The sequence below is a fragment of the Thalia democratica genome, chromosome 1 (genome assembly GCF_965202585.1).
Source record: "Thalia democratica chromosome 1, ktThaDemo2.hap1.1, whole genome shotgun sequence".
Taxonomy (NCBI): domain Eukaryota; kingdom Metazoa; phylum Chordata; class Thaliacea; order Salpida; family Salpidae; genus Thalia; species Thalia democratica.
The window spans coordinates 58395475-58412326 of record NC_139165.1 but is presented as its reverse complement, the minus strand read 5'-3'; the positions used below and the strand labels follow the sequence as shown (position 1 = coordinate 58412326).

The following is a 16852-nucleotide window of genomic DNA, read 5'->3' as shown; positions in this document are numbered from 1 at the left end:
TAAATAATCTTTACTAAGATAAGAAACAGAATTCGGAAATAAAATTAGTTACATACTTATAAGCTTCGCAAAAATCAGGCAATAGTCGGTACCTTATGTGAAATTATTACTTTACAGTTTCGAGACAAATTTAACCTTTTTTACATATAACACTAACTAATATCTCTTTATTTTTGATATATTTCTGATATTTTCTCGTTAAATTTAAAATAATTAATTTAAAAAACAGTTGTGTTAGATGTGCAATAATAATTTTAATTTTTCAATTTTTTTTTTGTTTAGCTTTGTTCGTTTAGTAAAACATAATAAAACAAACTCAAAAAATAAAAATTGATTCAATTAACTTTCGACGTTTAGTACATACCTTACGCGTGTGCGTACCTTCTAAGGTGCGTACCTTATCGATACCCCTAGTATACCTGATTTTAAAAAATAAGAGCTTCTAAAAAATAATTATTGTTGAAAATAACTTAATACAAAAATTTTAAACAATATAACAAATGTAACCACTGTGACCTTATAAATAAGATTATAGTTGTTTCTTTTACTACTGGGCTGCAGAGTGTAAGACTTGCTGTAACTTTTAAATGTTAAATCGGGTGTGACTCTTGCATGTTAAACTCGCTGTAACGGTGTAACATTATCTGCCTCTATTGTTTACACATACTTCGTTTGTATCAGTTTAACACACGGCGCATCCGGAATGATTCATTTCGTTAAACCTAACGCTTAGACAACTGAAACTATCAGATAGAGTGTAAATTGTATTACAATTTCTTTACTCGTTGCCAGAAGAAAAAATCTCAATTTACATTTTCTAAGAGCTAATTTTCTATACATAATGGTAGGAGATGAAACGTTTAGTTGACCTTCTGTCATGACTAACTCTGCTAAATCTTAATAAACTGTTCGGTAAACAACCAGAAAAAATAAATGAAGCGTAACATATGTATAGCAAACTAAATTTACCTCGAAAATAGATTAAAAAGAAACGACTAAGGAAATTATTAAATAAGATAATAAAGTATTAAACAGATTTTTTAAAATTCTTATACAAAAAAACTTTTTATATTAGATTGATCCACATTTTTGTGAAGGTACTTAACTTAAAAAAATATCAATTTAGAATACGAGCGTGAACTTAGCTTGAATGGCTTTTTTTGTAATTTTTTTAAACCAAACTTTAAAACCAATTATTTTCAAATTTTTTAATGCTAACTTGGAACTTTTTTTTTATTCTAAACAACGTTCTTTTGCTTTGATTTTCACAATAATTTCCATCGATTTGGGGTTTGACTTTTGTAGTGGGGCCCCTTTAAAAATTTTGTGTTCACTAAATTTTTCAAAAAAAATCCAATTTTGCACGATTTTCAATTTTAGGTTTTATACTTTAACCCTCTGCTGTTATATTCTCTTCTGCTTTGTATGGTTCTTCATTTGTAGGTACAGTTTCTGCAGTTGAAGGTTTGGTTGTTGATATGTGAGAATCTGCTAACAGCTCGGAGTTACTTTGTTGGGCTTGTCTTTTATAACTTGAAGCCTTATCGGCCGAATGTGCACGCTTCGTGTGCTTCTTGACCATACCAGAGATGCTGGTTGTCGAAAAGGTTTTGAGTTTCCTATTATTGGAACTCATACGTCGAGGAACCAAACGTAGAGTTCTCGTAATGAAATCAATGGCAATTAACCGAGTTAGAACTCAGTAATGCAAACAGGTAAGAATTTACCGCAATTAACCGAGTTAGAGCTCAGTAATGCGAACTGTTAAGATTTCACCGCAATTAACGGAGTCTGACCTCAGTAATGCGAACTGGAAACAAGGTATGATTAATCGAGGCTCGTCTAGTATTATATTGACCACTTATGGTGGTCAATTGATTTTAGTAAATACTTAATTAAAACAAAAGTTAATTTTGTAATTAAACGTTAACTTCCTATGCTCTAACTTTAGAAGTTTATATTTACTTAATTATATCTTACTATTATTAAATAGAGAATTAGCAAACTAAATTTATTTTACAATTTTTAAAAAAACAATACGATATAAAAAAGAGACACTCACACACGTGCAGGTCAGAGCCCAGAGGTCTTGGTTGATAATGTCTCACTAGATTTTACTCGTGATTTGGTTTTAAAAGAACCAAATCAGTCTAGGATGAATCTGATAGCAGTCGTCTAGGGGTGGTTTCTAACGCCGGTAGTCGTCTCGTGTTGAAACTGAATCCCTGAATCGAACGTCTAAGCGGAATGGCTAAGTGGAAACTGCCTCTTCGCTGAATGTGTATACTCAAAGCCTTCTGTGAGATCTTATGCGAAATGTCTAAGTCAAACGTCTTCGCTGAGTGTGTAATTATGAATGCCCGCGCCCTTATTGCGACGTTTGGTTTTGTGCGGAATGGCTTGCGTAGAAAAAAGATTCCTCTCTTCTCTCGGAAGCAGTGTAAAGAAGGCGCAATGCTTACAATACAAAAATAAAAATTTAAAAAGAAAAAGTTTATTTTTAACAGACTTGTACAGTTAAATTTCATGATGTAGTTATTTTTTCCAACTAATTATTGTTTTTTAAATATATGACCCGTACAAGTTTTACCTAAACTCTTAGCAAAGCTATTTGAGGGATTTCTTGCTCAAGTGCTAAGAGTTTAGATAAAACTTGTATGGGTCATATATTCTAAAAACAATAATTAAATTGGAAAAATTATTTCTGAAAAATTATATAGGCTTAAGGTATAAAAAGAAAAAAAATTGGAAAAAAGAAATTTAATTACAAGTTTAAACTTAGGTTAATAAGTATGTTAAAAAAAAAATTATAAACTAAATTGTTATTTTCTAGAAAAACTTGTAAAACTAAAAAAAAAAGAAAAATACTCAAAATTTTTAAAGGGGCCTTTCTACAAAAGTCAAACCCCAATTCGATAGAAACTATTGTGAAAAGCAAAGCAAAAGATTGTTTTTTAGAATAAAAAAAAGTTCCAAGTTAGCATTAAAGAATTTGAAAATAATTTGTTTTAAAGTTATTACAGATTATAAAAAAGCCATTCAAGCCAAGTTCACGCTCGTACTTAGAATGGTAAGAAAACTAATTAAAAAGTTGTTAAAGTAAATTGGGAAATAAAATAACAAAGCGTTGTTTTAAATTTAGATTCTAAAGTCTTAAAAATCTTATTTTTAGTAATCAAAAATCTTTATACGTTTATTTGAGAATATTTAACTTTTAATAAATAACAACAGAACTATTATACAATCAATGTTATTGAATCTTTAAGTAAATTTCTAAAAAAGATAATAAAAAAGCTTTAAAACCAGGCTTTTAAACTAAAAGTAGTATGTTTTTGTTATTAGTAATCATTAATTATAAATTATTTTTGTTAGAGTATTTAATTTGGAATATACAGCGAACTATGTTGGTCTCAAAACTTAAATAAATTAAAGCAAGTAGTTTGATAAAAGAACTTAAACAACTAATTTATAAATTACAAAATACTTTTATTATTAATAGTAACGAAATCTTTAGACATTTCTATTACGGTATTTAAAATTAAGTTCATTCTACATGGCAAACTGAATTGTTCTCAGAACTAGTTAAAAAAAAAGATTAATTAAATTAGTAAATAAATATGTCTAATTTTTTTTGTTTTCTTTTTTTAATACCAGCTTTTAAGTTTAAAAAAAATTAAGATTATCGATTTTTCTAAACAGCCCACAAAACAAGTTTCCAGTTGAAGTAAAAGACTTCGGTCAATCTTGGAAAGATGGAAAGGCATTTAACTCTATTATCAACAGCATTGATCCTTCATTGATCGATCTTGATAAGATAATGAAATCGAATAACCGAGAAAATTTGGAGACAGCTTTCCTGACAGCCGAAAAACATTTGGGCATTCCTCGTTTGCTAGACCCTGAAGGTAAAACTAAGTTTAAACTTTTATACATTGTCGACCAACAAAGCCAGGGTTTGGCATTCTTTTATAAATCGTAGGCTAGTTAAAAAAGTTACTTTCGGGCCGTATTTCATAGATAAAAGTCTTCCATTGTGCGCATTTATATAAAGTAACTGTAGTAACCAATATAAAAATTCTAAAGGTTTTTATAGTTATATAATCGCTGACGAGCTTTTCGAGCGAACCATTGTTTGCTAAATATACTTATAAAAAGTTTTCTTGTTCTTCTTTAAAAGTAGAGATCTCTAACTGCTTTTCCACAATAATAAAGTATAACAAAAATAATACCTTAGATCAAAAATGAGAAAAAATAAGCAGTGATAAAGCACTAGTAATTAAGTGCATCTTGCGTATCTGGTCCATTAATCCGTTACCTCGCTAGTCTACTTGGTTTCAGTCGAGAAGTAGGTTTAATTAATTCGGCTAAAGTTAATGTTTTCCGTAATGAAAACTATGTATTAATTATGATTACACGTCTACTTCAATTTTCAAAACTATTTTTATGGTGAAGTCTAGCAGAAAATGGATGATTACTTAGCCAACTATCGATGTCAACCAAAAGTCCGACAAAAATATGCTTCACAACTTGTCAAGTTATGTGAGTTTTCTGCTAGGAAGCCAAAAAGTACTATCAAACAAATATCCATTCTTTCCTTGTTCAGCTAGCGCTCCGGTATAAATTAGATTGTTTACTGTGTGGTTTGTTTTTCTTAAACTGATTTTAAACTTTATTAAAGTTTTATTTATTTTTTTAAATTGTTTAGTTCGTTAAAAAAAACTACGGAAAATGTTGTGTGCGTTTTATTGTATGCCTTGCACAATATAGTAGGAGTAGATTAATTTCTTATCTGGCCGAAGGCTAATACGGCCATAGTTACAAAAAGGCTTGCCCAACCTGGCCTGATTGACAAGGCTGCACTAAACTAGTTATTAAACTGAGAGCCTAGTTATACGACAAAAAATTTTTCATTTTTGTTTTTAATAAGTATGTTTTTAGCTAAAAAATACTATGCGGACCAAATATTTTTATTTCGCGGGCCTCAGTTTGCCTACCCCTGAGCTAAGAAAAACAATAGTTTTCTTATAGTATGAGTTTTTTTATAAAACTAATGTATTCTACAACGCAGATGTCGACGTTGAGAAACCAGATGAAAAATCAATTATGACATACGTTGCTCAATTTGTTAGATATTTAAACAAAACCGACACACTTGATGATAGGAATGAAATTGGCCCACAAGTAATTTTTAAGCATTTTTTTCATAAAGTAAATAATATCGTACAAATAACTATTAATGATAGTAAGATTCGTACACTATATTTTTTAAATGTTCTCAACTTAATTGTTATAACTTATAATTAAAAAAAAGACTTAATTTTGTTCAAACTATAAAAACAAATGTTAAAGCAATGCAGTAATTAAAATGTACAAAATATATATACATATATTTTCATTTTTAAACCTTATCAAAAAAGTTATAATGTTATTTTGTCATAGTCAAGAAAAAATCAAAACATCAACAATTTATTAAAATATGAACTCATGTATAAAAAAAGTAGCTAATTTTTTTGATAATAGTTTAAATTTCATATAAAGTTAAACCAAAGTCTTTTAAAATTAACTAAAATAAAGAGAACAAATGTTGAAAAACTATTTATCTACGCAAAAAGCCAGTACTTTTTAATAAAGTAGTGAAAAACTATGAGTAAGATATTAAAATGGTTTTAGTTATACTTTATAATTTAGATCAAAATAATGTGTAAGTTTTATTTCAGCGATAGTCACGTGTCTTTAATGGGTAGGTGTAAAATTTGCACGAGCTGCAAAGTTGCACGCGGGTACTAAATTGCACGAAGATACTTTTGAACGAAAGGACTAAATTGCACAAGAACAAAATCGCACGAAGACACTTTTGCACAAAGGGTTACCTCGGTAGGTAGCTTTTTTTTTTCTCGTTGTAACACTTCAACAGTGTTCTGCTCAGTCGAAATCGGTTTTCTTTCTTTCTTTTCTCTCAAACTGTTGTGACCCTAAAAATTTGAGCACGTACCTTAATTAAGTCCGTAACCTCTTCTTTTTTAATTTCTACGTTTTGTAGATGGTGACCCAAAATTAGTTTAAAATTTTATTAAGACTTTAAACACGTCTACTAGTATTATGGACATAGACTATTCTAGGCCTAGTAGCAGCCAACTTGTTTGAAACTGGAATGAACTTAAACAAAATAAATATAAGTTATTAACTTCTGATTGTCCTGAGTATCGTCGTCCGAACCAGTAGCCTACAGAAAACTTAATTGTAAGTACAACTAGATTAACGTCTTAGAAAGAGACCCATTGTGTTGGTTACTGGAAAGTCTAGATACTGACATTTATCAACTTGTATTATGGGAAGAGCGCGTAGCTAACTGCTTAATGTCTATCGAACGCGGTCGGGACCCGGTCTACTTAACAGACCATATAGCTCACCAATGGGGTGGATATAGGCGCACCGAAGTAATCAAGTCAGAATTCGATAATCTCAAAACGATTATAACAGCCTGTAACAAAGTCATAATTTTTAACCTGAAAATTGATTTGTTAAGAGCTGAGATTAGCAAAAGACAAAGTAGGCGCGATATACTCGAAAAAACGCAGTACGAGAAAATTGTATGGTTCGAGTATTAAGGATTTAGCAATACACAGTACCACGACATATTAACTGAAATATTTAGGGAGCTAGAAGTTATAGAATTTGTTTTGAAATTCCTTCCCTCATTAAGTCTTATCGAAGAATTCTCGCATATAGAATCCGTAATTACCGCATTCGAAAATTTTTTTAGGAACAACGGCATCGACGAGAATAAAATTCGTCTTATTTTCTAATATATTACCTTCTAGGGAGATATGTTTATTTTTCAGTACAACTACAATTAAGCACATAAATCTCGCTAACTTTAAGTTATTTTTACGTAACACCGATAAAAGAATTCGTGAGAAACTTTAAGTGCGAATCTTTGCAAAAATTACGCGAATTAGAAGCCGAATTAGCCAAACTCGATCGCAGAATAGCTGCTAGAGAATCAAACGCAATCGCGCTGTCGCCATACCGAATTATGACGTCACGAGTACAGCGTCACGTAATGCAACCAAAAAAACTGATGGCAACCAACGTTCTGAGCAACCACGGCCAGCATCACCAGAGCCCGTGTCAATGGTCAAAAGCCACCGAAGCCAGCACCTATACGACCAGCACCAACGAACCGAGCCGTCCTAGCCAGCACCACAACGGGCAGTCCCAACGGTCTGGGCAACCGCAGCCAGCATCACCAGGGCCAGAGTCAACAGTCAGCGCCACTGAAGCCAGCACTTATGCGACCAGCGCCAGCGATCCGAGCCATCTTAGCCAGCACCACAACGGGCAGTCCCAATGGTCAGCACAACCGCAGCCAGCACCAGAACGAATAGAGCCAACGGCCGGTTCAGTTATTGTCTCCATCAAACCGACAAACGCACGGAAATTATCCTCGCCTACGACCGGAAGCACAGCAGCGACTACAAACTTTTTTCTAGCATTAATTCGTCCAGCAAAGAAACAAACTCACGAAAGTTGCCTTTTTCTCTAAACAAAAGCACAACAGCGACGTCACAAAACGACGAAACTAAAATAAATGTTAAGCACGATCGCGAAATCTTAACAAAAAAATACATTTCTTACTTGAAACGCAAAACGATTGCGAATAACAAAAAACCTTTAAAAATTAGCATAGACAAACCGCGAATTAGTTTGGTTTATATTTCACAAATGGCGTTTTAAAACCGAAAAATTTTTAAACAATATCGAAGCACGCATTTTCAAACTAATCACGAATTATTTTGGTAAATTTTTCATCGATGGCGCCTTAATATTTTAAAATCGAAAAAATTGTTAGTCATAAAATAAACCGTTGTGAAACCTTGAGTTTCTGTTCGAACGCGATTTTTCATCGCTGGAAATTTAAATTAAGATGTCATTGAAAATTTACGGTTAATTAATTTTTAGAACAGAAAGTTGATACCACCAAAAGAGTAATTTGTTTTTATTTAATTATAGCAGACAACTAGTCTAGGACGCTTTCTAAACAAAGCTTATTACGAAATTGAGTCGTAAGAAATTGAAGGAGTATTTTTTTAGAGTGTTAAACTTCAATATGTCGAGCTTTTACTAATACAAAACATTTGCCTTAATTTGTTAAACTTGATTTCAATTTCTTTTTTAGCTACAACTTTATGTTCAAACTACAAACTACAATTTACAGTTGTACTATTATAACCATAGTAATTGCTGGTAACAAACTTTATTACCATGTTTTTTTGTTGTTATACACTTCAGCGTACTTATAAAAACACATTTTAAATAAGGTCATTCGACCTATTAAAAATCTTATTCAACATTTAAACTCTTACAAACAACTTTGTTTTTAACTTAACTAGAATATTAAAGTTTCAAAAACAAGTACAAAGTTCACAAATATGTTTTACGAAAACAAGTTTAAACTTTTGAAACGCATGTAATTGCTTGTTTTGTCAACTAACTCGTGTTAAATGTGAAATTTTTTTAATATGCTAAAAGTTTGTAGAGAATATTTCGTTTTAACTGAAGCTATAAATGTTTTTTAAGTTTTTTAAAAACATACTTGAAAGTACTTGAAAAAGTATCTTCTTTATATTTTTCTTGTTGTTAAATCAATTCAAGTAGTTAATTACACTCTATTTGCGCTTTCGCACGAAAACGACTTGAGAATCGAAAATCATCAACGAGTCAGCGAAGGAGAGGCAGAGATCTGATGTACCATCGGCGTACGGTGACCGAGTCGGAGAACAGAGGAGGAAACCAAGCATGTACGAGAAGCGTGTACGGGAAACAACGGGGAGCAAGTACTATCAGTGAAGAGTTTCTGAAAATTCTTTCAGTTTTTTTGTCTTTTCGTAAAATGTTCTAAATTTCTAACTAATTCTGCACGTCATCTACGGATTATAGAGTATTTTCAAAGTAAAGTAATATTTTTTTACTAAACAAGATAAAAATCGACGACAGTCGGCGGTCATTTTTCATTTATGCTTTTATATTAGAGGTTGTTTAGTGTTTTTTACAAATTCAAAACTAATTAAAGACAATAATTTTCTTAACCCTAAGTGTAAATTCCAAACTGGCGAAATAAGTAGAGAGAATGTAACACTTCAACAGTGTTCTTCTCAGTCGAAAGCGGTTTTCTTTCTTTCTTTTCTCTCAAACTATTCAAACCACTTAAATTCAGTAACGAGCTTGTTTTGGTGAGTTAGTTTTTAGCGTCTTAGTTGATAACACGTCTATTTCTTGTAAGCGTTGTGTTCTCGTCGTACACTTGTACGACAGCGACTGTTTTTTATATGAACTTTTTAATTAAAATAATTATTTGTACAGTTTGCTATATTTTGTTTAGTCGTTTCTATTCATTAATACACCTTTTTGTTCAGAGACTCGATTTCTTTATATAAATATCTAAGCATTCTAATAATCTTACTACTTAATTAGGCTAAGCTTAAATGATAGTCTAAGTTAATTCGCGCTTTATAAGTCGACTTAGCTAAGTCAATTCTAAACATTTAAGTAACCGTGACCGATATTTTTATAACGCGTTAAGTTAGTTAATATCCAGGTTCGCGTAACTAAGTAACAACTAAGCTTCATGTAATCGGTAAATCGTTATTTTTTTTCTATTAATTTATCTTTTATTTTTTTTTTTACAAATTTTTTTTTACTCTTGTGCAAAAATGACCTCTGTGCAAAATAGTTACTCGTGCAAAATTGACCCTTCGTGGAAATTTGTCTTCGTGCAATTTTGTCCCTTCGTGCAAATTTGTCTTGTGCAAAAGTATCTTCGTGCAAAATTGACTCTTCGTGAAAATTTATCTTCGTGCAACTTAGTCCTCTTGTGCAATCTAGTCTTCGTGCAATCTTGACTCGTTCCCATCTTTAATAGCTACGATTAATTAAAAAATGCTAGTATTTTATAGTCCAATAACTGCTAGTACTCTCTAAAATTAAAATAATAAAATAACTGTTTTGTGCCCTCAAATTATAAACATACTGACTAATATACTAATGTTTTATTTTAATCAACTAGTGTCAGAGTGCTTTTATTCTAATTAAAGGTTGCAGTGCTAAATATATCAAAATGAAAACAACTAATTTTAATTTTGCTTACATCGGCGCCACTTGCACTAATTATCAACGCAAAATAAAGCTTATTTAATTTTTTAGTTTTGAATATAACCGTTTGTGTATTAGAATTTTTGAAAGAGATATAATAACCAAAACTATTTTTTTTAATTACGTCATAATCCTAATGTGTATTTATAAAACTAATCGCTAAGTAAACTATTTTCAAGTACCATTTGCAACATAACATAAGTATACTTTCCATTTTCAAAAATTTTCCAAAACTTAAAGCTTTTCGAATCTTATTTCAGATTCTTTTTCAACACCTAAATGAAATGTTTAACAGTTCTAAATATTAACTTAATTTTTTTTAAACTAATTATTAAGTAGTTGTACAAAGTTATAATAAACGTGCTAGTATAACATAATTTAAAGCGATAATTGAGTTGATATATCGTTAGAAGGGCTTATTATTTCCAGAAACTTGCGTATTTAGGTTTGGTTTTTCGTTTTTTATGAGCATTGATTCCAAACTATAAAGCTCACGTCGGGCACACCTTTTAAGGACTTTTAAATTATTATCGATATTGGAGTTTTGACAATGTATACAATGGTGCAAGTGCACAAAAATAGCACTGCGTTTATCCTTTCCTTTTGGTTAGCAACTCTTAACTTATATCTTCTAAACATTTGACGCGAGGTCTTTTTAATATAGGAGATGCTCTGATCTACAGAGCAGGTATAATTAAATACGACATTAAAATCAAATATTTCAGAACACTTGCCTTTAATGTCGAAGTATTCAGAAACTTTCTTGGTGGTATGTGCTGGTATTATTTTTATACCGTGATTTTCAAAAACAGTTCTTATTCAAAAATATTTTTAATTATATTTATAATTTTTTGTTATACTAGCATGTTTTTCAACTTTTTACAACTAAATCATGATAAGTTAAAAATTTTAGAATCAATATTTAAAACTGTTTATTATTTCATTTAACTTTTGAAGAAGGATCAGAGGTAAGATTCGAAAAGCTTGAGTGTTATCAAAAAAATTAATAGGAAAATATTTTTCTGTTAAGTTGCAAGTGATACTTAAATACAACATAATTCCTTCCAACAATAGAGTTCTTATTCGTTTTTGGAATATTAATGTAAATTTTCTAAATAAAACTGCAATATACAAGTGTATGCCAAAAACTTGGAAGCTAGGTCTGTTGGAATGTTTTTAAATAGATCACTAAATTTATGTACAAGCTTTGTCGATTTCAAAGAAGAAACTTTAAAAATTACAAAAATACTATTAAAGAATCAGTATCCGAAACAACTTGTACGAACTAGAATAAATAACTTTCTTGAAACCCACAAAATAAAAAACTTAACTTTTAAACAAGAGCGAAAAATAAATACAGGTAAAAACTCTGAAGTCGAACAAAGTTTGCATTTATTTATTTAGGAAATTGCTCAGTAATATCTAAAAAACGAATTAAAACTGTTTTTGAAAAACACGGTATAAAAATAATACCAGCACATACTACCAAGAAAGTATTTGAACACTACAACATTAAAAGCAAGTGTTCTAAAATATTTGATGCAAATGTAATACATAAGTATACCTGATCTGTAGGTCAGAGCATCTCCTTTATTTAGGAGACCTCGCGTCAAGCGTTTAGAATAGTTGCTGACCACAAAGGAAATGATAAACGCAGTGCTGTTTTTGTGCATTTGCACCATTTTCAAAACTCTAAAATCGATAATAATTTCAAAGTACTTAAAAAGTGTGCCCGAGGTGAGCTTTATAGTTTGTAATCAATGCTCATAAAAAAGAAAAACCAAAACTAAATACGCAAGTTTCTGGAAACGATTAGCCTTTTTAACCATATATGAACTCAATTATCGCTTTAAATTTTGTTCTACTAGCACGTTTTATATTACTTTGTACAACTAATCTATAATTAGTTAAAAAAAAAATATATCATTTTTCAAAACAAAAAAAAACATTAGCGAAAGTCTGCAGAGCAGAAACCTGGACTTTCGTATGCCGTGAGACACGCTCAAGTTTAACAAAAGGGTTGATCACACCAATTCGATCATCAGACCAAAAGCTTCGGTAGACTGAGATCGGTTTCGTCCTTATTAGGACTCATCAGTCAGTCACAGCATTGTTCAAAACTGTTTAACCTTTTATTTAGGTGTTGAAAAAGAGTTAGAGATAAGATTCGAAAAGCTTTAGTTTAAGAAAATTTTTTGATATGGAAAGTATGTTTATGTTAAGTTGCAAGTGGTACTTAAATACATCAAAATTCCTTTCGACAAAAGAATCTATTTTATTTGTTTGATTATCGGTGCAAGTACGGATAAAACATTTATCAGCAACACTGAAACTGATTATTTTTTATTTTATTTAAAGTAACTCATGAATGTATAGTAATTACCTAACAGTTTTAGCATCAAAATCTATAAAGTTTTAGTTTACTTTCAGTAGCTATCAAATGTGTTTTATACTTGTGATAAAATAATAATGTTCTAACTGATTTCTGAAAAAAAACGTTAAAGTATTTTAATCATACCAGGGACGTAGCACGCTAAAAATAACTAGACCTTAGAAATAAAATAAGTTTTATTAAAACTTCGAATTAAAATCAATGTAACAAGACTTCTATAAAAAAGTTAATTTCAAATTTTTAAATTTTATTTTCGAAACAATGTTTTACTTGTTTGAAATAATTCAAACGAGATTCTCAGTTAAATAATTAAAACTTACATAAATAGTTTTATTTGAATAAGATATTATGTTTCAAATTGTTTGAATTGTTCCAAATAAGTGAAACATTGTTTTCACAATAAAATTTTAAAGTTTAAAGTGATTATTCTCTTATTATTAAGTTGAGAACATTTATTGTAATACCTAAAGTAAAAAGTACACAATAAGAAAAGTTAAACTTAAAATGTTAACTTTTTAACTTTTGTAAAATGATCTTAAAGTTTTCAGCTTTAATAATAAATAATAATATAAAATAACCAGGTTAAAGGATTTTAGTGTAAAATAACAAAAGATTCAATAACGAAAGTTTATTTGTTTTATGGTATCGAAAACATAACGGTAGCCTAATGCTTTCAAAACATTTAAACTTTTTAAATCTTTACTATAAAAGGTTTAGAAAAGGTACAATTAATTTGTCGGTTTGCATTTAGTTTTCTTTTGTAAAAAATTGTTGTAAAAAAAAATAAAATTTACTAAAAATTATTATACGGTACCTATTAAAAATCATGTCTAATTACTTTAGTTAGACAAAAAAAAACACAAAAACAAAATAATTATAGCTGCAAAAACGACAAAGCTATTTTTTCTTTAGTATTAGTATAAAAAAACTTTTGCTAAATTGAAATTCGGTTTATTTTTAAAACAGAACAGAAAAAATGTCATTAAAACTAAATTAGAAAGTAAAAGATGTGTTAAGCTCAGAAAGTTACAATCTATCTAAAACAAAAACATCTTTTACTTCTCATTTTAGAATTGCTAATCATTAGAACACGCGAGCCGAAAACCAACGAAATATGTATAAATTAAAACTATATAAAAAGTATGTGTTTTATAACATTTTTATTAAATTAAAGATTTAAAATTGTTAAAAATTGTTTTCACATTTCGGATTTAATTAAACTTGAAGCTATTTGTATTTTGTGAAGAAAACCTAAGTTGTGTAAACATAAAGATTTTGATTATACTGTTTCGTCGTTTTCTTAAATTGTTTTATAAGTTGTTGTCTATTTTATTCTTTTTTAGTTGCCATGTAATTAGAAGTACTTATGTATTGTTGATTACTCTTTGCTTTATTATTATTAACTACGTTGATTGCATTTTCAATATATAAGTTAGATTCTTGCAATTTTTATAAAACTCTATCTGAAACAATTTTTTAATACTTGAAATATGTTATAATATTGTTTACATGAGTTTTATAGGTTCTAAAAGTCTATGTCTAGGTTAGCGCGATTCTGGCTAACTGTTATTCGTTTTAACCGTTTTGAAAAATAGTTAGTTGAAATGTATCATTTTACTCTATCTGTTTTTTTCTTTTTTTGCATCTTTGATATGTATTTTCGTTATAAACTCGTGTTTAATTTAAATTTGCATTTGTTCGAAGCGTCTTGGTATGTGCGTATATTAACTTTTTTTATATGATTCTTCTTTATATCGTTGCTGATGATTTTGTAAATAATTTTAGATGTTTGAAACTATTTTTTTTTGTAATTATTTTATGCGTCTTTTTTTTACATGGTTTGTGTTATTGTCCGCTATACCTTAAGTTACGTCGAGAAAGTTGCCGGTGGTTGCACCAATATCGATAGTTACTTTAAGTCTAATGTCTTTGAATATTTCAAACATTTTTTTTAAAACATATCGAGACCGTCATCCCAATAAAAAACCTATCTTATCAATGTTGTTAGAGTTATGAGGTTAGTTCGTACAGTCCTACCAAGTCACATAGCTCAGCTCTTAAAAAAAGAGCCCGTGGGAATATAATATTCGTTTTTGTTATGGTTTCCAGTTTTTAAATTTTTATTATTTTGATAAGAGTTTTGCATATCTGTTCAATCAGATTTGTACTTTTGTCTTGCGTTGTAAATTTTAGTGAAATATGTTCCATTGTTTAAGTGAACTTCATTTATATTCGTGAATCATTGTGTTTAACTTTTGTCATTAAAATCTAAACTGGTGATTTTTTTATGAGTTCTTATATTTTAAACAAATAAGCGTTCAAGTTCTATCATCGTTAGTCAATCAAAAAAAAATCTAAACAACCAATTACACTATTGATCTAAACTAGGGAGATTATTTTGTTCTAAACTTATCTCATAGAATACTAGATCAAGTGTAAAAACATACTGAAGCGAAAAAAGCAATGTTTTTATAATCTCAAAAAAAAAAATTGTAGCAAAAAGGTTGCTGCAGATTTGCAGTAATGTTTTGAGCTTGGTGCTTGCTTTCCACTAAACGTTGTACTCATTGTTTCAAATATAACTTATATTTAATTTTTATTAGAAGCTGTAAGTATTTTAATGAATGTAGACATGATTTAAAAAAAATACCGAGAATAACTTTTAGGTTGATGAAGACTTAATACTGCTCGAAGACTTGATGTCCTGGTTCAATGAGCAGTATGATGTAGCTTCTGACGCACACAAACATCGTAAATATAGACCACATGTTGATTATTTTACATACAAAAAAATAAGTCAACAGCTTCCAGAAAAAATACATAAAGTAAAGCAGCTCTGCAATAAATTTAAACAAGAAAAAACTTCTACTTTACTAAATGAAAAACAGTTAAAAGCTTTAGAGGATATGAAAAAAAAACTAAAAAAGTCTGTAAATAAGTGGCACCAAGAATTAGACAGTGCATTGCCTGGGCAACTGGGACAAGTAATTTCCGAATGTTTTAACCTAAAAAATGTATTTTGAAAAGACGAATTATTGTTAATATAAATATTACTTTTAATCGATGTTTTTTTAGAAACTTACCTAAATTTTTTTTTTTAGGTTGGACATCGGTTACATAAATTTAGCTATAACAGCGAAACAAGTGATAAATCTAATAGTTCTGATTGTAATTTAAGCGATGATGAAAAAAGAGCTAATGATCTTAAAGAGAAATTAAACAGGCAAAACGTAGACAGTTTTATTTTATCTAGCATTGCTAATGATACAAAAATTTTAGAAACAATTGTTTAATTCTCTTTAGAATTACAAACATGTATAATTTTAAACCAATAGTTTAAGAATTATAGATTATTAATTAATTGGTTTTTAAAACTAGTTATTAAAATTAAATAAAAAGATTACAAAATTTGTGTATGAAACACAGGCAAAATGCAAAGAAGTTGATCAAATGAACCAAAACTTTACTAAGGGCAAAAAAACAATCAAATTTTCAGGTACAAAAGTACCACAAGAGCAGTTAGAAGATCTTACTGACAGATTGAAAAGTTTGAAAAAAATATGTTTATGCAACATAAGAATTTTTAATCTAACACCGACTAGCAGATATTACTTGTTGATTTTAATTGCAATTGCTTATTTAAACACAAGTCCTAATTGATTTAGATTATGATAAGTAAAAAAATCAACAAATATTTATGACTTTAAAGTTAACTCTTAATTAACACTAAATTAAACTTAGTTTTTATAAGTAGTTTAAGGTAAAAACTAAAGTTACTTGGTTTTCAATAAGTAAAAAAATAACTAACTAAATCCTACACTTTATAAAAGCAGCTCTGCAATTTTTAATACAAATTGGTTGAAATGTAGTTTTTTTTTGAACCTGTTGTTAAAAGTTGTAACAAAAATTTTTTTTTTGTTAAATTCATTAGTTATTATTTTCAAATATCTAAAAAAAAAATTTTTGTAAAGTAAAATATATATATAAGTTGCTATGATTTAAAAACAGAAGCAACAAGCTTACAAAAGTATAAAGAAGCAAGTATAGCATGGAGAATGACTAAAAAAAAACTGCAGACGAAATTAAAAAAAGCTGAATCTGAGGTCAATTATATTAAACAAGAACATCAAAATACTATGAATGCAAAACACGCGAATGAAATTAAAAGCTATTGTAAGGTAAAAATAATTAATCTAAAGTTTTAACGTTTTAAAAACATTAGTCATTTAAACATTTAAAAAATTCATATAAGTATATACTACGAAATGCCACATTAAATCATAGCGATCAAAACAAGCAGAGCTCAAG

The 16852-nt window shown here is 29.2% G+C and overlaps 1 protein-coding gene across 7 annotated transcripts in view; it reads left to right on the top strand.

Annotated features, from left to right (window-relative positions):
* LOC145849114 (nesprin-1-like) overlaps positions 1–16852 on the top strand; it is a 159589-nt gene that overhangs the window by 10265 nt on the left and 132472 nt on the right. For all 7 annotated transcript variants that reach the window (XM_082954201.1, XM_082954200.1, XM_082954202.1 and 4 more), the window contains exons 8-13: positions 3700–3905; positions 5069–5181; positions 15211–15528; positions 15646–15774; positions 15971–16091; positions 16553–16722. In XM_082954201.1, the coding sequence (XP_082810327.1) occupies positions 3700–3905; positions 5069–5181; positions 15211–15528; positions 15646–15774; positions 15971–16091; positions 16553–16722 (1057 nt within the window). The remainder of the gene's footprint in view (positions 1–3699; positions 3906–5068; positions 5182–15210; positions 15529–15645; positions 15775–15970; positions 16092–16552; positions 16723–16852) is intronic.